This window comes from Chaetodon auriga, chromosome 18 (assembly GCF_051107435.1).
Source record: "Chaetodon auriga isolate fChaAug3 chromosome 18, fChaAug3.hap1, whole genome shotgun sequence".
In the NCBI taxonomy this organism is placed as follows: Eukaryota; Metazoa; Chordata; class Actinopteri; order Chaetodontiformes; family Chaetodontidae; genus Chaetodon; species Chaetodon auriga.
This window is the reverse complement of record NC_135091.1, coordinates 10,686,076-10,710,537: the sequence shown is the minus strand read 5'-3', so window position 1 is coordinate 10,710,537 and position 24,462 is coordinate 10,686,076. Positions and strand designations below refer to the sequence as shown.

At 43.5% G+C, this 24,462-nt stretch overlaps 1 protein-coding gene across 1 annotated transcript; it reads left to right on the top strand.

Annotated features, from left to right (window-relative positions):
• Nucleotides 1–134: 134 nt before the first annotated feature.
• rps6kc1 (ribosomal protein S6 kinase polypeptide 1) lies at nt 135–23,210 on the top strand. Its single transcript, XM_076756184.1, has 16 exons — nt 135–324; nt 1,467–1,502; nt 2,704–2,824; nt 3,138–3,253; nt 3,334–3,427; nt 3,512–3,565; nt 3,707–4,129; nt 4,523–4,647; nt 5,318–5,416; nt 7,301–7,348; nt 7,966–8,098; nt 9,863–11,521; nt 12,773–12,862; nt 18,240–18,322; nt 19,965–20,060; nt 21,010–23,210. The coding sequence occupies exons 1-16, from the start codon at nt 223–225 to the stop codon at nt 21,109–21,111; spliced, it is 3,381 nt and encodes a 1,126-aa protein (XP_076612299.1). The 5' UTR covers nt 135–222; the 3' UTR covers nt 21,112–23,210.
• The last annotated feature ends 1,252 nt before the right edge of the window (nt 23,211–24,462 follow it).

Below are 24,462 nucleotides of genomic sequence, written 5' to 3'. Positions count from 1 at the left end.
ATGGTTATGTATGTAATAAACGGCACTAGCATATATCACTCAATTTGTGTTGTTTGGTGTTCATTACATGCACTAAATAGAACTTGTGGTTGAGGCAGGTAGTTTCACAGGCTTTCCTCAAGGGGGAGCTCTAATACATTTGCCTGCCTGTCATTGTACTGTCAGGGTATGAATGTGTACGGCTAGCTGGCTGGTATCTTTGGCAATGTTGTCATTATCAGAATGATATCGCAGCGGGACAGAGGAGAACTCGCTCGGTTTTATACTGTCACGGATCCTAAAAAGCACCAGAAAGGCTATACTGTGTACAAAGTCACCGCAAGGGTAAGTGAATAGAGGATGACAGCAAGGCTAATGCTAGATGTTGTTAGCTGTGGCTAGCTGTGTAGCTTGAGCTATGCTAACTAAGCTAATATGATGCAAACACAAGTAACGTTTCTTTAACCTCTTGAGGATTAGCTGGCAATGGCAACAGCTTTTGTAAACGCCATAGACGCATTCAGACTTGCCAGTAGTTTTAAATGTTTTCTTTATTTTACCCCCAGGGGTTGTCTTCCTGCTAACTTACATTAGCCAGATTGATTGAATCCGACCTAAACGATGTGTTAACCTGGTGTTAACCACTACATAGCTAACTAGCTAGCGTAGTTAGTCGCATATGTAGCGTTACGATAGACGAACATTAAGGGGGTAATGTTAAACATCTTTACGTACGACAAAAATCTTTCCAAACTTTAATGTTAAATAGAGAGCTGGTTCATATTGTCATTCTGTTTTGAGGCAGGTTTCCCTGAGAAATGCCTTGAAGAAAGTAATGGAAGTTGTGAGGCATCCTAATGGCCACATCAGACCGTTTAAGCTGGCATGGAGAAGTCTCAAAGCCTGGGTTCATAACCTAAGTTACATATCAGTATCTTAAATACCCTTTATCTGTCTCACAGAGTAAGAAGCTACCAGAGTCTGAAAATTATTCAAGTTTGGAAAAAAAAAACAGACATGTTAACCAGTGGTTTTGCATAATTAGACTTAAATCTGTAAGAATGGGCCCCTGTTCCATTTACTAATACACAGCGACTCACAGATCAAGTGCTGGTACAGAGAAGTGAGTCCTTTGATTATGAAATTGATAGACATATTCAATTATTCATCCACAATTCTGTCAGATCTCCAGTTAACCAGTGTGTGGAATGATTTAACAGATATGTAGACACACTTCAAGTTTCATCGGTCTGGACAGACGCCTGCTTGCCTTCCTGCTTGTTATGAATGTTGGTGATGTCTCGTTCTTACACTCAAGGCTTCCGTCATTCCCTATATAATGCACTCATTGTCGCACTTGGAGCTGTGTCCCCGCTCATACTTGTCCCAGCCTCGCAAGAAAGTCTTTGCAGCAAAACAGCATCAACATACTTTTAGATAGGAATCATTCACATGTCCTTGAGTTTACTTCTCCCTCCTCCACACAGATCATCTCCAGGAAGAACCCAGAGGATGTCCAAGAGGTAAGACATGCAGCTGTTATTTTTATATTGTGAACTTGTGAGAATGCAAAGCATTGGTGACTTTTGATTTTGTTGAAAGAAGGGAGTTTCATGGAATGTTTTGGGAGGAATTTTTCCTAACAAGGTTGGAAGATAAGCACTGCTATTATGTAAAGAGAGTAAGTTCTTTATTATCACAGACTAAGTTGGTTTAGACCTTTCAAGACCAGTCTAATTACACACTTCAAAATATGCAATTTTATAAATTGACTTATAAAAGACCTATAAAAGTTGAAAGTGCCACGGTAAATTTGTGGTAAGAGGGTGTGTGAGCTGTGTGTGACTCGATGTTTCTAAGATTTTATAAAGCAAAGCTTCGTTTTTCTGGTTCACTGTATTTCTGTCAGAATACTGACACCCAGGCTTTTTCAAAGATTAAATATCAACGAATGACTGTTGTATCTTAGCTCACAACAGCTGTTTTGTCTTTTACAGAACATTTAACTATTTCACATAACATATCCATGAGCACGTGGTATTAAACACATGTATTGGACACACACTTAGGAATGCAGTGTAGCCTGGAAACAGCGCTAATGCAGAAGGGATGATGTCAATTACTGCATGTCTAAGAGACAGTGAAAGAGTTTGGCCTGGAAACACATACCTCCATTCTTGAGCAGTGCTCCTGCTTGGGAGTGGTGCTCAGTCCAGTTTTTCCAGCAGCAGCTGGCTTTTAGCAAACTCAACTTGCCTCTCAACATTGGGCCATTATGCTTTGCTTTATCCCACTGAGTAAGGAACTACTTCATCCAGGTTTGTGAGTGAATGTTGTGACTTACTGTAAGTTCTTTTGCACAAGATGACTCTGAGATGACTTAGCTTGTCATATAAGTAAGATTGTTGTACGTGTCGCATAAGAGCAAAAGCTAACATTTGACTCATGATAGTTTCAGGCTATGGAGCTCTATAGTTTACGTTTTTAAGCCTTTAACAAAACCTAATGAACATTTGACTGATTCAGATATTTTAAGATGTAAAAAGTGATAATGAGAATCTTTTACAGACTAGTACAAAATCAAGTGACTCCTTGAAGCAGTGTTTGTTAAACACAATTGATCTGATCCATTTGGTGAAGCTTCACTCGTCCTCAAACACAAAATTACAGATTCCCCAATTCTTCATCTTCATCTATCTCTCTTCTGTCTCTCTCTTTCTGTAGATAACAGTATGGAAGAGGTACAGTGATTTCCGGAAGCTTCATCAAAACCTCTGGCAGCTGCACAAGAATGTATGTAGCCAGTCGGAGCTGTTTCCTCCCTTTGCCAGGGCCAAAGTTTTTGGTAAGAAAGTGATTTCCCAAAACACCTTTAATTGAAGTCCTGATAAAGATAAAGAGACCAAAGGCATGTCTTTTTTTTTTAGGTCTATTGAGCCTTCTTCCCCTGTTTGATTTATTTGTTTATTTAATGGTCTTCTGGTACTTTAACATGTGGTTGCTAGTGTTAAAAATCTTCTCTATAAGAGTAGAAATCCTTGACATTTGAACCATGGAGAAGTAGTGATGACTCTGCCCTCTTAAGACAGCTCATTGTTACCACTCAGTCAGTCTCACTTGGTGTGTATGTATCTTTATGTCTATGTATGGATGTGCAGGACGTTTTGATGACTCAGTAATTGAGGAAAGAAGACAGTGCTCTGAGGATCTGCTGCAGTTCTCTGCCAATATCCCTGCTCTCTATAGTAGTCAGCACATCCAAGATTTCTTCAAGGTACCCTGACACACACATACACAAACACAAACATACTCCCAGAGAGACTATGAGCTGCAGTGTTTTTAATTGCTTTCAAGGGGGGTGAAGTCCACGACGGCTCGGAGCTCATTGGACCAGCTGAGCCCTTTTCTGACTTCCTGGCAGACAGTTTATCAGACTGCAGCTCTGACGGTAATATGACACAAAATCTCTGACTCTTAAATTACAATGACTGTTAATTCGCACAAGTTCACAGATGTTTGCCTGTTTCTTCAGTTCAAAGAGACATCAGTGGTGCAGATGATTTGACAATCACATCTGAGTATGGAGGTAAAGTTTGTTTATGCATAAAACATCACTCATATACATCAGCTCTTATATTTTATAGAATCGTATATAGACTTATTATTGGGTGAGTTTATGCTGTATGTATCTGTGTGTTTTGACCCTAGCATTGTTTTTCCTCTTCAGGCCCGTCCAGTGACAGCGACCTGACCTCCCTGGCTGTGGATACAGACTCATTGGCTGGGCTGGATGATGGCATGGCCTCAGGCCGCACCTCCCCAAACCAGCCACAGGGGGGAGCCACCAACATTAGCAGCAGCTGCAGTCCTCGCTTGCCCTCCCTGCATGAACGCCGCACCCCATCTCCTGCCCCCGTCCCTGCCTCCTCAGCCCCTAACCCAGAGGTCAGCTGGTCAGGCCGAACGCCGCTCTTCTCTGGCAGTCTGAAGAAAGCCAGTGGTGGCAGTTCTAAGGACGTGAAGTCTGACTATCTAGACAGAGCCAGTGAGCTCATCCATTTGGCTGTACAGAAGGAGAAAGAGCAGGACTTCCAGGCAGCTTTCTCCTGCTACCGCAGCGGAGTGGATCTGCTGCTGCAAGGAGTGCAAGGTCAGTTTGGGACAGACTAATGTTTCTCTTAGGCCAGCCGTCTCCAGTTAGTGCCATTTAAAAAATAAAACAAAAATACATCTATACCTACAAGAGTCGTTTTCAAATCTTTCTTTACTCTGGTTCCCCAAGTTAAAGAAAGGAGGGACAGTTACTCAAGTGCACATGCAGTATAGCCAGAATCATTCAGTTCTGTTTTAAAATTCCTTTACTTGATGAAGTAAGCTAAAAATAAATTAATTTAACTCCAACTCAGAACTAAGCGGACTCCCTGGTTAGCTCAGTGTTTCACAGGCGATACATCTGTACACTCTAGTACAGAAACTTTTAACCCCACACTTATGAAAGCTGCTTCGTAAAGAAAAATCATTGATCTCACCCACTACTTTTCAGGTGAGCCCAGTCCCACGCGGCGAGAGGCGGTGAAAAAGAAGACCGCAGAGTATCTGATGCGTGCAGAGCAGATATCCAGTCAGCATCTGAGAAGCAACATGGGTCAAGGATCAACACAGACAGTGGTGAGTGGGAGGGAAATGTCGCTGGCCTGCATGCTGTCTGTGTTAGATTATGCAAATGTACTTTATACGTATGCATCCACCAGGGTCCTCAAACCACTTGAGGCAGTATATCAGGGTGCTTTTGGGTTTATTACTGATGAAAACATCACAGCAAGTCTGCGTTGAAAACTGTTAAACCTGTCTTTTCATCATGGACATTGGCAGTCCAAAGTAATTGATATTTTTATAATACAATTTATAAAATGACAACAGAGAACAATGTGAAAATGTGATTAACCAACAGAGACTCATCATCTGAATGTGCAGCTCCGCTCTTCTTTACAGAGCTTTATAGTGCGTTTCAGCTTATTGTTTAGCTGTCTGACCTGCAACTTTACTGTTCTGGTTCACTCTCACCCCAAATGGCAGTGAAAGTTGTGGAGCATTTAGCAGCTAAAACCCCAGATGCGTCTCTCAAGCACTACTGTAGACCAAAATCAGAGCTAAAAGAGAGGGAGTTGAGGGAGTTTGTATGAGACATCGTCTGCCTTGTGATATTCGCAGACTGTTTTGACTATTACACAGACTGTTGCTGTTTTTCACATGTTCCTTGGATCTCATTTTGTAAGAGGTTACGACACCTACAGTAATGAATATGATCATATTTTAATGATGCTTTTTTTCCTCCAAGGCTTTGGGGGCGCAGTGCTGCCCGTCCACCAGCAGAGGAGGCCAGCAGAGTCCATCTGAGGAGCTGAGAGCTTACAGAGTGTTGGGGGTCATAGATAAGGTAAGTTGACTGTTGAAAAGTCTGGAAATTCTTTAATGTTTCGTTTATAATCATAATCAATATTTTGTCTTTTTTGCTGAGAGTGAGTAAAAGAAAAAAGTTGATCAGTGTTAAATTTTTCACCTTATTTGATCAGAATTTTCTCCTTGAATTCTATGGTACATTCAGAATAGAAGAATTCTTCCGATAAAACCCTCAGTTAATCACGGTCCTATCAACTAATTCCACTCCAGTCTGACAGGCACTCGTTTATTTGATGATTTCCCCAGACCAGATAAATGCGGACAGCATTCATCTTCAGTTTTCTCCTCCTTGTGTCCTTTCCTTCTTCAACCATCTCGTTTATCTGAGGCAATAAAAACGTAATGGATTTACTGGATGGTATGGTAAGGGCTGAGTGTGTGTATGTTTAGCGTCAGTTATGACTACCACAAGGTCAGTTTAGGTTGCTGGTCCTCTCAACCAGCTGCCGGCGAAGCAACTTCACCACTCAGCCATGAAATGACTTGGCAAGCAGCTCATAGAGCGGCACACAACATTGAATCGATGATGCTCGTCCTCCACACACACAAAACCCCAAGGAAAATGTTGACACCATACCAACATGTGTTACTCCGCAGAGGTGCGTACAAAATCTGCAATATGTCAGAAACAAATCAGACACAGCAAAAAAAAACAAAAAAACACAGAAGCTATGCTATCCAGAAATGACCCGCCTCTCCTCTCCTGTCTCCTCCTCCTCCTCCTCCTTCCTCCTTTCACTTTTAATGGGGACAGAGGGGACAGATGGAGAGAGATCCTCACCCTACTGCCCCCCCTCTGCCCCTCTTCCCCACCTCCCCCCTTCCCTGATGTTTGTGTCTTAATTATATTAGCGCCCTGGCTAGCTCTGCCACTCTGTTTACTCACAGCTCCATTCATATCCATTTAGCCTGCACCTGTTTGGTCCCCGCCAGGGTCACATGGAGAGAATGCACCCACAAAACGTACGCAGTACGCACAAACACAGCCTGGCTCACACACACATATGCTCAAGCTCTCCCCTGAGACGGGGAGGGAGCAGAAGAGCAATGGAGATGTCAGAGGGAAGGAGGGAGGAAATAAAGATATTAGGAAGAGCCAGAGGGAGAAAGTAAACAAAAGTGAAATGAGCGATGGTAGGAGCTTACAGATGAGTAGGGATTGGGACTTCCTGTAGGGATGCCACACCAGCAATTACTGTGTCCATTATGGAGCATGGCGCGGCTGTGTAGTGACATACTTTTCAAGGAACACATGCTCCAAAATGTTCAAATTTCTCAGCACATTAAAGAGTTTTTGCATCTGATAAACGATCAAAAAATGTGATTGACGAGCCATGTGATTGGCAGATTGCCCATATGCAAGGAAGGCAATCTCTTCAGACTCTAAAGATACTGTTTTGTTAAAAAAAAGCGGAAAAGCAGAAAATCTCTATATTAGAGAAAATTGAATATAATTGATAAATTACTATTGATGAGATTATCAAAAATTGTTGCTGTTTAATTTTCTATCAATCAAGCCATCCATTAATGAACTCGTGAATTCAGGTGTGAGGTGTTTTTTTCTGTAGCTGGTTTTGCCTTTTCCTGTTTTTTTTTTTTTTTTTACCATCACACTGCTATATATTCCCTTCAGTCAGTGTTATGTGGCTGGGACTTGCTTTGGTCGACACAGCAGGATCCGACCTGTTAATGCCAATTTCTCTAGTATAATTTAGGGACCTACATTTATCTTGCAGTGACCCTCATGTGTGCCCTGACCCAGTCGTTGAAAAACACTGCTCTGGAGGACATAACCACTACATCATCTTAGACTGTGTATGTCTGTTCATACCTGGCAATTAATGGCACTCTTCCATCACAGGTTCTTCTGGTCATGGACAAGAGAACACAAGAGACGTTCATCCTCAAAGTAAGTGTAGAGTGTGTGTGTGTGTGTGTGTGTGTGTGTGTGTGTGTGTGTGTGTGTGTGAGTGCCCACCCTCGTCGTCCTGACTGTAAGTGTAAGTGTGAAGTGTGCCAGAAGCCCCTGTGTGTGACCGGTGTAATTGATTCTAATGGGCCTGTCCCTGTCAGCTCCTCTGCTCTCAGGTGTGAGACGTGTGCCAGATGCCAACGCACAGCACAGGCACAGATGACTACACACACGTGCACACCACACCACACCACACACACACCCCCATACCTACACACACACGCAGCCAATGTGAACTTAACGTGTAGCGCTGATAGATTTGTGTGGCTCTGTTAAAGTCACGCGCTGTATGTGGCTTGATGAATCCAGTGACTTTGGGTTGCCATGGGGCATAGCTGGCACCTCTTTAATGAGAGGTTTCTCCTTTGCCACACTCCCTTCCTCTATTTTTTTTTACGCTTATTCTACACAAACTCAAACACTCACCTTCCTTTTCCCCCTCTCATGCCCTCCTTATTTAGGTTAATTTTCCTTTTCACCTCCTGTCCTTAAATGCACATTTTTTTTTCCACCTTTAATTACTCACCACCTCCTCCTCTCCCTTCTTATTGCAGGGTCTGAGGAAGAGCAGTGACTGTGGGCGGACCAAGAGGACCATCATGCCTCACTCTGTGCCCCACATGGTGCAGCTGAGGAAATTCATCGTCTCTGAAGATACGGTTTTCCTTTTGCTGCAGTATGCTGAAGGTAAGCCACACACGTCTCGTGCTCATCAGTTTCATCCTCCCTCTTTTGTCTTCTTTGTCTCCCAACTGTCTTTTCCCCTCCTTTGCCTGATCCCTCTTCCTCTCTTCTCCCACCCCTCTCTCTGCCCTTGTTCCAGACAGATGTTTGATAGAGATGGGTGTGTGTCACAGGTCATTATTCTGAATACCAGGTGGCGCCATGCTTCATTAGCTATGCCAACACCTGGGCCTCCTTACATCCCACTCACTCTAGAATGTGTGTGTGTAGCTCATGTGTGGGTGAGTGCGTACAATGAAATGCAGCCATATTTTTTAATGCCCTGTAACCTATTCAATCTGGCGCACTCTATAACCACCCTGTGCTACTATTAGTGGACAGTATTGGCTATCATATGGGGCTGTTCGACATGATCTAATAAAGCTAATCAAATGCCAGAAAAGGCATAGTTTCACCACAGTTACATCTGATTTCTGTGATTCCGAAAATCCAGGGTTGCCCCTTGTGATTCTATAGTATGCTGTTAGCAACTGATGGGCTGAATGAGGATAGACAGGCAGACGCAGGGAGGCAGTGACCTGAGTGACATTGGACAAAACAACATGTGGATGGTTTTACTTTCTAAGCCATCGAGCTGCCCCGCTATCATTATCATCATTGTGAACTCCCTATCCATTCTCATCACACACAACAGATGCTGGCTTCCAATTGCTCACACTACAGCTGTGTGTGTATCTGTGTCTGCGTCTGTGTGTGTCTGTAAGACAGAAACAAGTCAAAAAGCTAACATTACACTGGGAACCTAAAACGCCCACCAACCCTGTTTAGCCAAATTTGGCTCCATGATGGCTCTTTTTATTTGCCTTGGTTACTTGTTCCTAAGTGGAAACTAATGACCCTTTTTCCAAAGCATCCCAGTAACTAAGGAGCCCCAGGAACCAAAGTCAGGAACTAAAAGTCTCTTCTGTGTTTTCACACCATCTGAAGAACTGTGAATATTAGGTAAATTGGACACGTAGCAGGAAGTCATCCACCTTGGAAATAGTGACAAGTGGTTCCTGCGTATTCACTCAGTATTCAGTCAGTTACCAAACGCAGGCAACTAAGCATTGGTCCCAAGTTGATGATAACCAGTCCTGCAATTACAATTGCAAATTAATTTGGTATTGTGCACCACTAAAGCATCATTAAAAACTGAAATTATCACAGCCTGAAAGGTGACTCCTGTGCTTTTTTTTCCCAACTCGAGGCTCCTATAGTGGGCCCGGTAAATCATAAACTAACTGACTTACAGTAAACCCAGGGCAGGTGGTATTTCAGCCTGAAAATACAGGACAGTGTCTGGGTAAAACATTTTGCTGGAATGTGTGTGTATTTGTGGGTGTCTGGGTCTGAATAGGGGCCATTCCACATAGCAGGTTAGTTTGGGCTTGTTTCTGCCGTAAAATATAACTGCGTTCAAATAACTTTCGTCGTGGTTTAGATATAAATACACCATCAGCAGCAACTTTCACTGCTGCTACCCCCGGAGCAGGAGCTTTTTGGGTGATGGAAACTGTGGTCTGTTCTAAATTTAGACCAAGGTTCCCCCAGTTGAAACACAGGTGAAATTGCTGAGTTCCTAAAAACATGTGCTGTAATTATCCACAAATTGCAGTTTTCTCTCTTAATTTCTAATTCACCCTCTTAATACTTCTGCTTGTGGCTGTGATTCGAGACACTCTCCTTTTTTCTTGGTCTTTAATGCCCTGTTTCTTTCATCTTTAGGCGGGAAGCTGTGGTCTCACATTGGAAAGTACCTTCGGAATTCCAGCCCAGAGGAGAGCTTTGACATCCCTTTCATCCAGAAGAGCCACACTGTGGCTGTACACTCGCCACAACATGCCATACCACAGCTGGATGTAGATTCAGTCAGTTCTGGATCTGGACCGGTTGCTTGCTCTGATTCTGTTTCAGAGCTGCAGAAGGAAGGGGAGGACCTCATCACGTCTCCTCAGAAAACTGTTCTCCTTCCAAGGCTTATTGAACAAATTGGGGCCCAGTCAGACTCTGGAGCCACCTCTGAGGAAGAGTGCACCAACAGTTATTTGGCACTTTGCAACGAGTATGAACAAGACAAAGTAGAACCAGATGCACTAGAGGAGGAGGAAGAGAAGAGCGAACAGGAAATGTTGTCACTGGAAGTGCCCATTGAGACAACCACCACTTCCTCGCGTAGCCGCTCACTGCTTAGCAACGACAGCCTCTCTTCACCCATCAGCTCTCAGGAACTTGGCTTTTTCACCGAGTCGTCAGAGAAAAGTGGCCACACCCTTGACATTGAGCAATACCGCGGCGACGGACAGGAACACAGTGACGTCTTCAGTCCTTTGCCGTCCCCTGCTGTGCCTCTGTCTTTGGATCAGTCCAAACACACACCTATGGAGTTTTTCCGTATTGACAGCAAAGACAGTGCAAGCGAGGTGGCCTGTCTCGACTTGGGAGAGCAGCGCCCCTCTCACAAGCCGGTCGGCATCTTTTCTACATCCGACCTGGGCTCGGACGTCACAGAGGATCTTCCCGAGCTGGCTCAGGAGGTCAAAGGCCACAGCTCGGAGCTTTGGAGGTTCGACTGTAGCGATAAAGGCTCCAATGAGTCAGTGCCTGTCATCTCATTTCAAGAGGCAGCAGTTGAGGATGAGGGTCATCCACCAGACCTTTTGGTCAATCTGCCTGTAATGAGTGGGACTGTAGACTGTTTACAGGAGGAATTAGAGACGTCGGGTGTGTGTCTGGGCCTCGAGGCCACAGCCTCTCCTCAGAAGTTTATCCAGCCTGATGTTTTACAGCTTCACAGCCAGTCTGAGGAAGGGGAGGAGCAGCCGCTGGAGCAGGAGCTGTCGTCTTTACATACAGCCCCTGCAACATGTGACACCAGTGTTGCATCTTCCTCTCCCTTCAACTCACTGTGGGATGACTGCAGCTTGGTGTTTGGGCAAGAGGCCTCTGACAAAATGGTGGTTCACCCTGCATGCCAAAATAATGACCTTCCCCTTGATCTTCCAGTTACTGACTCGCTTAATGAGAAACTAGAGGCCAGTACAAGAGTAAATACAGACTTGGCTCCAACCTCCTGTGGCAACAGCGCAGCCTCTGTCCCAGCCACAAACGGGACTGAAGCCTGTGCGGCGGTTGAGAGTTTATTAGGTCTCGATGGTGAATCATCAAGAGTTATTAGAAATACAGGTGGCAGCGAATTTGATAAAGAAGTGTCGCGGCTGTTTGCAGAGCTGGACGAGCTGTCGTTGGCTGCGTCCCAAGCTCGTATCCCGGAGGACTTTGTACGATGCTGGGCCGTGGAGATGGTGGCAGCGCTGGATTCTCTGCACCAAGAGGGCATCATCTGTCGAGACCTGAACCCCAGCAACATCCTGCTCAACCACCAAGGTTAGACCTCCACAGCTTTTTTCATGACACAGCACTGGACACAGGAAATCCTCTGAGAATATTTTGTTCTGTAAAATTCCACTGTCTTGTCATCTGTCCCATAGGTCTCCTAAACTTTAAAAACTTTAAGACTCTTTCTTATAATTTTAGCCGGAATATTGCAAGTTACATATAAAGTCAGAGCAGCATTACAATACAGTTTAAATTCAGAAAGTTAAGACTGGGTTTCCTCTATCATGAATGGGCCGAGGGACTGCAAACATCTGCTTGCTGTATTATTAACCAGAGATCTCAAACAAGGGATTCATATATTTTATAACAAAAACATGCACCCAATGACAAAAATAGGGACCTTCTAAGTAAATCTTGTTATGCTTCTTGAAGATTTTGATGTCACCTTACAATAAACTTGATTTAGAAATGTCATGCACTGAACAGAGGCTGCAGAAGGAGCAATGATTTACAGGCTATCCGGTGGTCTATTGAGAGTTTTTTTATTTACTTATTCTTTATCATTATATTTGTTCTGCTCAAATTTCTCTTACAGCAAGCATAAAATCACATCCGTCTGAAGCTGCTGTACTCTGTGCATGTCATATTTTTTGGCTTGTTTTCTCCAGCAAAAATGTAAGAACTTATATGACATCAAGATCTTATTCCTGTCTTAGAGCAGAAAGTCTGACTGAGGGACTGTCTCTGTAGTCAACCATGATGTTTTCAATCTGCTAAAATGAAGGCTCTTCCAGAGGCGAAAGTGTTGGTTTACCGGGAGGTCACAGTTTCCCCCTCAACTTCTTCTTTTGTCGTCCTACAATCATCTCTCTCAACCTCGTTATCAACAAGCGTCTAATTAGCTGAGTGGCTGTTTTCGTCTCCCTGGTGGTAATTATTGTTCTAAAGGGCCCATCAACGGCGTAGTGTGGTGCATCAGTCTGGCTAGCCCAGGCTAATGGCCACGGCTACCTAATGACACCATTAGTTCTAATGATAGCGTTAACGGGTAGCCGCTAAACAGGAGTAATCGCAGGGGCTGCGTGCTTGAAAAGCTCGCGGAGGGATGTAGGGAGGCAGAAAGGAACGGATGAAGGAAGTGCTCGAAAGGTGAGTAAACAGTTTGAAAAGTAGCGAGTCAGACTGACAAGTAGCCAGTCAGAGTGACACTTGACTGTACGGGGTTGACAAGAGGCAGAGCACGATATGAATGTTATACACTTTGAGCTGAACACTTTCTGTCTCCTCCTTTCTCCTCAGGCCACGTTCAGCTTACCTACTTTTGTAGCTGGAGTGACGTGGAGGAGTCCTGTGACAAAGAGGCCATTGCCAATATGTACTGTGCACCAGGTGAGATACACATATACGTGCTACGTACGCTTTATTTTTCTGATGTCTCTTATGCACTCATTCTATACTTAATTCATGAGGAACCTCGTTTTGTGTGTGTGTTTGTGTGTCAGTTTGGAGATTTGTGTGGGGTTAATTCTATGCAGGCATGTGGGGCCATAAGTAGGCCACTTTCCCATGGCCACAAAACCCTCATTCATAGCCAAGCATGAATAATCCAAGTGTACAGAGACCACTCGCGACAGTAGAAACACATGAGCACTGGTTCTTCTTGACTCTCTGAGATCGATAAGTCCATATACAAAGGTACTTTTTCCAATTCACGGCTAAAAGAACGTCATCTGAAGGATCCATCCAGAAATCATCATGGCAGTGTTATTTAAAATTTTATGCTCACAGTGGTTAATATATTGAGGATGAATTAGAAATTTCTTGTTTTTCTTGCTTCACTGTTTCAAGAAGCAGGATCTTGTTGCACTCCTGTCGTTGTCCTGTAGAGTGTGCTGTTGTGCAACAGTGAGCCAGTTGTGCGGTAACCTCATGTGTTGCCCCCAGCAGGCTTGTGGCAGCTCTGGCATGCTGTTTACAAGCTGCCTAAAACAAACTGCTGCTAGACTACAGCACCATGTCCCTACTTAGCACTTCTGTGTGTGTGGTGGGGGTGTGTTTTTGTGTGTGTTTGTGTGCGCACGCATTTGACATCTATAGGCGGATGCGTTTTCCAATATGTTGCTGCTTTGAGCACATGGCTTCACACTCCAGCTGTTGGATGGATTATGCATGATGTGTTTAATTACATCTTTCTTAAATATGCAGGGTGGATAAGTGTTAGCTGGAAGCACTGGACACACTCTGAGACGTACACAATGGCCCTCACACCCATTCACTCTCCCACGCACTTATATTATCACTCATATTCATCCTCTCTCTCAAGCCAGGAAGGTCACTTCAGATTTAAATCCTCCTTGTGACTAGAACATAACAGTATGCCACTGTTGTAATAAATCTGAAAGCAACAAATGCTCTGTCTAATATCCAAAGTGTGCATTTTTATTCCCTTAGCAACAGCATGTTTAAAAGCCTACTAATGGAAGTAGAAGCACATAGAGGCATATAGTGGCTGGCAGTAGATGACCTAAAGACACAGCAGTAAAGCTCAGCACAAGGAGCTTTATGCATAATGTGGCTCAGAGTCTAAGTGCAAAACCGAGACGTGTTTGCCACTCAAGTCATTGTTTAATTAATGCTGTAATTTTCTTGTGAATATATGTAGTGAGAGTTTTTTTTTTTACACTTGTCTAAGAGCATGGATGTTTGGTTTGAAAGGTGACATTTAATGTGCCGGACAGTCTCGTCTATTGAAAAATGAATTGGGTTTTCAATTTCTGTATTTTAAAAATGTACACTTGACTTACAGTTAGTTATTAAAGCGTTGTTAAGACAGTCCTGGATAATAGTTGTTTTCCCCATCAAATCATTTATTGATTATTTTTTAAAACTGCTGTCCTCAAATGTCATATTTCATCTGAGCAGCAGGCAAAAAACTGGAAGGTTTTCACTTTGAAATGACATAAAACCTGGAAAGATGAACACTTATTCAGAGGTGAGAAGCTGAATATGTGTTACTTTACAAATGAATGATGAATAATTCATTCACTTTCAAAGTTGTCGAGGTTGATCAATGAATGCATTCAGTGCTGTAAAATTGAGATGCCGTTTGGTTTAAAGACGAATCGGAGTATAATCAAAGTTGGACACAGTATCTGTGAATGTTGAGAGGAGCTGGGGGAGACAATCAACTCAGAAACTCGGCTTTATGTATTAGTTGCATGTCATCTGCAGAAGCTCCTGTCGCAATTGGATCTTTAAATGACATTTGGGTGGCTTTATATTCAGCCCACACAAGTATTAAAAACAGGTTTACGACTGAAGATGCCCAGTAAAAACTGTGAAATGTCAGGGAGAAAAGCCAGGAACTGGAATGACCTCAGCCCAGGTGTGAAAGGTCTTGTCAGTTAAACGACTGTTGCTCCCATGTGGATCAATGGATGTAATACGTATAATCAGCCAGCAGGGGGTGTGTTAAGCTGTTGTTAAGTGATAGCGCCACTTCAACATCCACTGACTGTCCTACTCAGCCACTGGCAACTTTTTCTCTTTTCTTATGTGTCTCATATGTCCATCTTCCGTTGTTGTTGTTGTTGTTGTAAATGTGGGAGCACACTTATTACAAAGCAATGGCATTCGCCTATTCTGCTTGCTTGTATTTACCTGCTAACCCTACATTTGGTCCGTGCACTTATCTGTAGATGTATGTGCTTGTGAACACACACACACTAACGCAGAGGTTAGTGAGTGTGTGTCTCTCCTGCCCTTGTTATGTATTGCTGTTTATCCAGACAGGGTCAGCTCTAGCGATGGCTTCATTCCTGATGACAGATTTATGACTGTTTGCCAGAAAGCTAGCAGGGCGCCTGCTGTGACCGTATGTGTGTGTGTGTGTGTGTATGTGTGTGTGCGTGCAAGAAGAAGGGAAACATGTTTTTTGAAATGCGCACATTCACACCCAAATAACACGGGAGTGGACTTGGAAAATACTGTGGCAGGGTATTCATCTATTTATTCTGCGCTTCTGCTTGTTGACTTTCTCACCATTTCATCACTATTCATAAACATCTGATGGCTAATGTTTTCTTGTCTAATAAGGAAAAAAAAAAAAAAAAAGCTGTCGAGTGACCGTGACGCAACCTAATTTGAGCAGAAATGGGAATTGTTTATTGTTCTGTTGAGAGGGAAGCAAGGCCGAAACCGATTATCTTCAGCGTCTAAGAAAAGGGAAATTCAATATTCTTCCCCTCTGAGGTAACTGAGGACTCCATCATCATACTTGTGTTTTTGTTCTTTTTTTTTTTTTACCTGCTCCGCTATGGCACGATCTAATGGAAGATAAAGTTTAGTTCCCCTTTTGACGCGGAGCCGTCATCTCATTGTTTGAAAAGCTTTTCAAGTAAGAAACTGCGCCCTGAAAGTGCTTCTATTTTATGATTTGATTATTTTTATCTTCCCTCGTAGTGAAGATGAGTCATTGTTGTAGTGTTTAAATACAGAACTTTTTGGTTTTATCAACAATTGGCACCATTTCAACTGAGCCTCCCCAGCTCATAAGACACACACGCATACACACACAGTCTTGGAACATCACACACCAATCCCTCCTTACTTCCTACCTGCGCACACTTTACTTCCTCTTTCAACAATGACTGTCGGTTAAGTTTTTAGGGAAGTCGGTCTAAGAGGAGAAGAGAGAAAGTTCCTTATGGCCCCCAGGAGAGAGGAGATGGAGTGTGATTAAGATACAAAGCAAGGGGGAACTGCATTGTTGAGGGGAAAGGGAAGAAGAAGAGGCCGTGAGGTGAACACGCTGTATTGTTGTATCTGAACTTCTCAGTATCCCTTTGTTTTCTTAGAATTCCCGTGATTCATTTTAAAGTTTCTCATGTGCTGTTCAAGAAAGCACGTTAGTGGAGGTGTGGTCGGATTTTAAAATGTACACATCGCACAGTGTAACGGTGGGGTATGAATGACCCATGGCCTGTGGTGGGGATCCAGTTAATTCTGCCTTCCCATCCTCTTTCTCTCTATCTCCCTTTCTCCCTGCCTCACTCTGACAGAGCGGTAAGTGTAGCCAGCTCCACTGTACTCTCCCTGCAGCTCCTTAGACATTAATCCATTGTGATGACATCGACCTTGCTCTGAGACGTGTGCGTGAGTGTGTGCGTGTCCAGTATTTCCCCTCCAGCGCATAACTACGCAGGTATCACTGGTCCGTTCAATGACGATCTTCTCTCCTTGGCTGTCAAAACAGTAGTCCTGGGGAGCCCTGAAGACTGGTTGCTCAGTTGGCTGTATGTGTATGTATATGTGTGTGTGTGTATACGAAACATGCAACTCGTATCATAGCCCTCTCTAACCTTAGCTGCAAGAGAGCCGCGCAGACCCCTGGAGTTCCCAGCAGCCTCTAGGAGATGAGGGTCTTTGTCTCTTATGCTCCCTCAGCTGAGGAGCCTGGTCTCTGGGCACACACAGCCGTGACCCCAGGTCCCGGCCCTGTGGAGAGAGCAGAGGGAAGCTGAGCGGCACAAGAGGCCATCTGGTACCCAGCGGAGCTAGCGCACACACACTCTCACCAACACACTTTTGACTGTGGCATCACTCTTGGTTTCTGTGTCTTACTTAAAACACACGCGCAGTCCCAGCAGCCCTCCATGGAGCTGGCTGTCAGACTGGCTGTGGATCAGTCTGCAGAACGTGCAGCCAGACTGAAGGTGGACAGGCCTCTTATGAAGTGTTCATCTTGAGATGGTCTTTGTGGTCGTTATGTTTGTGTAGTTTATGTGTTTTAAAGTGTGTTTAGACCAGAGAGGGAGGATTTTAGAAAAGGAAGAGATGGCAAATGATTAAGAGCCTTTCATAAGTTTTGGTTGTCAAGACAAAACCTTCATTGACAGACTGTCATCAGGGTCTGTGGTAACAATTTGTCCATGTGATAATTGTTTAATTGTTACTTTTTTCAATAGTTTTTAACAGTGTTTTCAAGCAAAAGGTTTGCTGCTTTTCTTGTTTTTTAATTGTCAGCTGAAAATCAGTTTGGACTGTTCAACAGCTAAAAAAAGATATTTGATAAAATTACTATAAGCTTCAGTAAATTGTGACATTTTTGATTCATTGTTCCTGATAAGGAGGAATCGATTAATTAAGAAAATAATCAGCAGATCCATTGATAGTGAAAGTGATAGTCTGTCGGGTAGATTATTTTCAGGAACGAGAAAAAAACATACTATTTGTTTTCACTTGTTCCTGCTTTACATTTCTTGGTGTGTGTGTGTGAGTGTGTGCGCGTGCGTGCGTGTGTGTGTGTGTGTGTGTGTGTGTGTGTGTGTTTGAGGTCAGGTCATGCAGATGGTGTGAAGTTGCAGCAGACGGTTTCCTCAATTTAACTGCTTTTTTATTATGCAAATCACCCTTTTATGAGACACACACTTGTTTGTGTGTGTCTGTGTGTGACTGTGTCCATGTTTTTGTGCTCATTTTGAATTGATTGTGTCAATTCAGTGAAACATTAAATAATCCAAGATGTCAGTCTGATGCTGTGTTTAATGTCAAGCGTTTAAAAGCAAGACACCTAAAATGATGTAATCACCTAAGGGGTCCTCTGCGTTTAGCCTCGAAGCTTCGGATCAGTCAGTGATTTTGTTTGTTTTACTATTCACTAGTTTGCTATTCTTCCCCGAGTTCTTCCCCAGCACATAAGCCATTTCTCTGCTTGTTAATTCATTGATTAATTCAGTGTCCTCCTGCTTTTTCGCTCTTGTTTCAGAGGTGGGAGGTATCAGTGAGGAGACGGCAGCGTGCGATTGGTGGAGTTTGGGCGCCATCCTGTTTGAGCTCCTGACAGGCACGGTGAGTCAAAAAGTAGACACAAAAAAAAAACTATCTTTGTTGCTAAGGTGTTGTGGGATGTCTGTAGGTGTCTTGGCTTTCAACTCTCTCACACTCTTTATGGTCATGCCAGGTTGTGTGTGATTCTGCGCGCGTGTCTGTATGTGTTTGAGTAGAGTGGAGTTAGTTGTTTGTGGCGTGGGAGTGTGTGTGAGGTGCGTCTTGGCTGCCGTCTCTTACCCTGGTTCCCGGGGAGTGCCAGGGGTGTCGGTGTGACTTTCTCCCCCAGCCTGAGCTCCATCTGCTGGGCCAGGGGGTCAGCTCTCCCCGGGCCTCTTTGCTGGCTCCTGGAGCAGCGCTGGGCTTTGAGCACGCCAATCTGAGGTCGGCGTGGAAGGTGAAGACCAGCGCAGCTCTCAAGGCACTGGAACTCGGCTGGTCCTGGATCAGGGCTGTCTGAGCGACAGTCTTTTAAGATGGGGGGAAGAGAGGAGCCTTTTCATGCTGTACATGCACACACGCTGATTATATCTTGCTGCTCTCTTGAAGGACAAATACGCTCACAGTGGCACACACACGACACCCATTGCAGGTGCAGGAGCATCCCATCAATTTTTCATCGTCTATTAAATTTGAATAAATTCTAACTGATTGCCAGTGGGCATATTTTCATATCAACTATCAGTGATTCCCATCAATGGCCCAAACATGAGTCGGGGTGTTAGGTTAGTGCTATTATGTTGAACAATACACACCCACTTACCTGGGAAAAAAAAAAAGTCAGTCACACAGATGTCTCCTTTGATGATTATGTCTGGGTACAGTGCTGGCAAGTATACACACACACAGGCACACATAGTGTCTCTTGATCCTTGCAGGATAAGATCTTGCCTGGAGCAGTCTTGACTGCGGCTAGGAAGCCAGCCAGAACTCCCGCAGCACGTATTGAGAGAGAGAGAGAGAGAGAGAGAGAGAGAGAGAGAGAGAGAGGCAACCGACCTAACTGATGGAGGAAACACACAGGGTCTCCCAACACAAACAGTTTTCTCTCGCCGCACACGTTCTGCTCCAGCGTTTTCACTTTGTAGGTGTTGATGCACTGAAAGATGTTCCGTTGCAACATGTAGTGATTACGGTCATTATTGTCAATTATTTTAACGATTGGGCTGCAGTCTGTGGTTAGAAAAAGCACATGCAGGTCTTGCGCTCCCTTTCTCTCACTTTGGAGATTTTTATTTTTATTTTTTTCATTCCTCTGTGAGTGCATCAATTCCTTGTAATTGACAGTTTGACCTGGTTACATTTCACTCTAGAAACAAATACAAACGGCTTCATGTTTACTGCTGCTTGACTGTTGGCCCTTCCAGTAACGCTGCTCAGTGTAAATGATGTATAATGTATAAACATGTCATTCTTTCTGTGACACGCACAGCAGTTCCAAGAAAGAGCAACAGTAGTTGAGTCACTGCCTTGTTGTAGTTGGTGTGATCAGTGTTGTTTCAGGTGCTCGGGCTCTTTGGTCTCCTCCTATTTGTCCAGTCCTGGTGCTCTCGCATTGACCTTTGCACTGCGGGTGTCGGCGTATCTGTCCCTTTAGCTCTCGGTTTTCTTTGTTTTCACTGATAGTTATCTATTCTTTCCACCCCTCCTTCCCTCTGTACAGTCTCTGCTGCGGTGCCATCCAGCAGGAATCGGTCGCCACACCGCTCTCAACATCCCCGAGTCTGTTTCAGAGGAGGCCAGATCTCTGCTGGAGCAGGTGAGAGTCTACTGGGCTGCTGCCAGTGTGTGTGTTGATATTTCAACATTTCAAGAACAGAATATAATTTAGTGGCTCACTCAAATAGATTTTCCCCACCTCAAAAAGATGATGAAACATGAAACATGAACGTGAGTAATTCACTGCTGTTCTTAAATGGGGATTTGTGAGTGTGAATCCTGCATGTTGCATGCTATTATTAAAGTAATACTGAGTTAGATTTGTAGATAAATTGAAGTTACTTCTCTCTGTCACTGGTTGGTAAACACAATAATAATTCAACCTCGACAGAGCTTAGCAAAATACATATATGCAATATCTAAAATTACCCAGCTTATGCAGAAGATGCACAATGAGTAATTTCCTACAAGAGTTTTAATGGTTTGTTTGAGTTTAACACACTCGAAGACCTGGGTTGCCACAACCTTCTACAGTGGCTCAACAGACCAAAAAAAAGGTGTTGCTTACAAAAATTGTATCTTCATCGACAAAACATGAGAGTAAGAGACGTCACAGTCCTATCAGATAGAGGAGTGATGTCTGGGAAGAGCAGCACGGACGTGACCGCAGTGAGACCTCCTCACCAAAGATGCTAAAAACCAGAGCTCACTGTAACTACGTGAACTGACGAAGAGTAGATGTATTTTTCTGACAGATAATAACAGATAAGCGCGCATCCTACACATAGAGCTTGACCCAAGCTAATGTCTTAAAGCCAATTGCAAATCCTCAGCACTGGTAATCTTCAGATGTATATTAATGTGGTTAGCATGGATTTGTTTCTGCCTAATGTGGCACAAATCTGCCATGAATCCGGTGTGAAGGAGTGGATGTGCAGACATTATGGCATCACTTATTATTCCTTAAAAAAGTATTTTGAGTGCGTGATGACTGAATTTATATACACTTAATTATTCTCTCTTGGTCTCTGTCTTGTCCTCCCATGTAGTTGCTCCAATACAACCCAATGGAAAGGCTGGGGGCGGGTGTGGGAGGTGTGGATGATATCAAATCCCACCCTTTTTTTGCCAGAGTGGACTGGGCCAAATAGACGCCGTGCATTGTGGGACTGCAGAAACCAGAGTTGCATGCTGGGAGACTGGCTGTCCCAAATGAACTCGTACAGTAAATACAGATAATGCATTTCTGCACACATCTCCCATTTTGTGTACTTGTCAGTGTGTGTGTGCGCGCGCCTGCGTGTGTGTGTGTGTGGAATTTGCCAAGAAGCAGTATTACCTTCCTTGTAAATTGCTCATTTCTTTATCACATAAAGGGTTTACTGTGCAACCTTTATGGTGCAGGGAACTTAAAACAATGTGTGGTGCAATAATTTCTACAGAAAGTGCTGGTACCGAGTGATGATCCACTACAACATTGTTGCTTTTACACTCCTCGTACAGTAGCTGTAAGCCAAAATGACACGACGGAGAGCGGGAGGTGACGTTCTTGTGTTTTCATGAAGCACTGCATGTTTGCCATTCAAACTGACACAGACCTAAGTCACCTCTCCTGAAGACCCCCGTGCAATACGCTCAGTTTATCGCCATGTATAACACTTAGATCATTCCTCATGGAGCCCACTGAGATTAGCTGTGAGTGAGACAGGTTGAGCTTTTTTTTTTGATGCAGAGATTGTGTTGCTCTGATCTCCACACAGATATGACATCTCATTTCCTACGACACTGACTGCGTTTACATGCACAGTAATATTCCACTATTATTCCGAATCTGACAATATTCCCAATTTTACACAGGTCATGTAAACAGCATAGTCGGATCCTCTAAATCAGGCCTTATTCTTAATGGAGCTTTTCCAATTGAGACACGTGGGTTATGCCAATATTATTTGGGTTTTAGGAGCGTTCCTTGGACATGTATACAGAGCATGCAGAATATTTTACTGCAGTTTGCGACACACAACCTCTTCTCTGTTTACGGTCAGCTCTGTGCGTTGCATAGCCAACAGTTTGCTCGGCTGTGGTAAAGACGCATGCACATAAGGAGAAACGCAGCGACTTTTAAATGTCATGAAAGACTTTAATATCACCTGGCAGCTTTCAAGAAGGCGGATGACTCAGAGTATGCACGGCTGCATGTAAAATATTAGTGGAATGTTCTTTTTCATGAGCCATGTAAACGTAGTCGTGAACCCCCCCCACCCCACCCCAACCCCTTTTACTGCCAACCAACCCACATATGCAGTAAAAGAGATGGACACTATGCAAGGTAAATGAACAAAATACTATGAGGTAGGAGGTTTTGTTGTTTAGTGAAGAATTTAGTTGTATTGAAATTGAATTATTTAATAGATCATAGCTGGAAAAAGGGCAAGTTTAACAGAGAGTGTAAGCTTTCTCCCCGTGTGGACGGTGAGTGTGTGTCATTCATTCATTCAAGAAGGAATAAAGAAGGATGAGGCTTGAACCTCACATTTGAAACCAGCCCTTTTACAGATAGTACTTGTTTTTATGAATATCAGAGGAAACTCTGCACTGTACAACACTGCGTTTTCTGCATGTAAGAACATGATTTATGTAATATATTTAATACAATGAAAAATCTATGGAACAATAAATAACGTGTGTCCTGTAAATATACCTTTGAATAGATGATTGAAAGGTACACCCAGGTCTTGAAGCCTTTACTATGTCCAACATGTCAATCACTTACTGCCTCATCAATCAAATCCTTTTCATTTGATTCTGTTTGTTTTGCTAACTTGACACGCAGACCTTAATGCTGATTTTGTAATATGAAAAATGACTGAATCATGTGAGAAACATTTCCGTGGTCACACTACATGCCGTGTATCACTTCTTGTATAATGGGGACGAGACTTACTGGAGCCTATAGTAACAAACGCATCTTAATACATTTTTCTGACAATACACAGATAATCACTCCACTGTAGATGTGTTGTACACCACTGCACTGCGGATTAATACACGTTAACTGGCAGGTACTTTAAATTACCAGGTCAATATTTCACATATTAACCCTCTTTGTCAGACATAAACATCACAGTGGGATCAGATTTTTGTTTCTTTTCTGTTTCCTGTTGAATGCTCACTCTTGTCTGTGCTGTATGTCTGTACTAGTCTGTCAGTGCACTCTGGATAACAATAAACACACCTGGATCAGTACATCTAGTGATGCTTGTTTTGTAGATTCACTGCGTAAGGAGGTGGGAGTGTGTGTGTTCTGAGGCTACAGCCGCTCTTATCAGCAGTACTGATAATACTCCTAGAAAGCCACTGTCACTCCTGCTGAGTGTCACCGTGACAGTAATATGAGCCAGCACACATGCGCGCACACACGCATAGCATGATAAATCTCAAGCACTCATTGGTACTCATGCAGTAATGCTATGACCAGCTTCCAGTCTTAAAAATGTCTGGATTATTTGAGAATAAGTTTGAGAAACATAACAAAGCAGTTTTTCTGCTCTATTTCTACTTTCCTATTTAACAAGCAGTTTTCATCATGATTGACATCGGTTGACTCCCTTCATGTTACATCTTTGTAATCGCTGAAACAACTTGCAGAAGATTTGTATTTCTGGCAAAATTAAAAATCATGGCGGAGGAATAGGAATATTTGTAGCTGGAGCTAGCAACTGGTTAGCTTAGCATAAACACTTTTTGTTTGTTTTTTGTTAAAACTATAGAAAAAAATTAAGCGGAAAACAACAATTCACCACTTTCTGGAGCGGTTATGTGCTCGTCTTATTAGTCTAATTCTTGGTTAGGGCTCTCCAGCAGAGACTCCAGGAAGTTAGTGTTCCTGGCAAAGAAGTAGTCCAACACGTAAATGAAACAAACAACCAAAACAGAGCTTTAGAGGTGTTGGTAGAAAGATTTTGTTACCGTTGGGCAGAGCCAGGCTAGCTGTTTCAAGTCTTACTGCTAAGCTAAGCTAACTGGCTGCTAGCTGTAGCTTCATAGTTAGTATACAGACTTGTAGAACTGTAGGACCCTTAGAAAATTTACACATATTAAAAAAATATTCACATCTTGCGTGATTGAACTGAATGTGAAGTCATTCCTGGGATGTCTCCATCACCTGAAATGACACATGCTCATCTTCTACACACACACACACACACACACACACACACACACACACACACACAGGTCAGGGGAGCTGTTAGCAGTGCCGGGGTGTATTCCCTCGTGTCAGCCTCACCGCCACAGGGTCAAGAGTCTGGGCTGATTAGTGCTTGTCATAAGACCTGTCTCTCATTACACACACACTCAGGGCGAGAGGTTCACTTCAGCTCAGAGAAGAAACCTGTCAATCTTACTCAGCGTCCATGTGAGATGTGCCTTCACTGTGTTCCCAACAGCCGCAGAATCCCTCCAAGCTTATTTTCTGCTGCTGCACATGAAGAAGTTCTTCC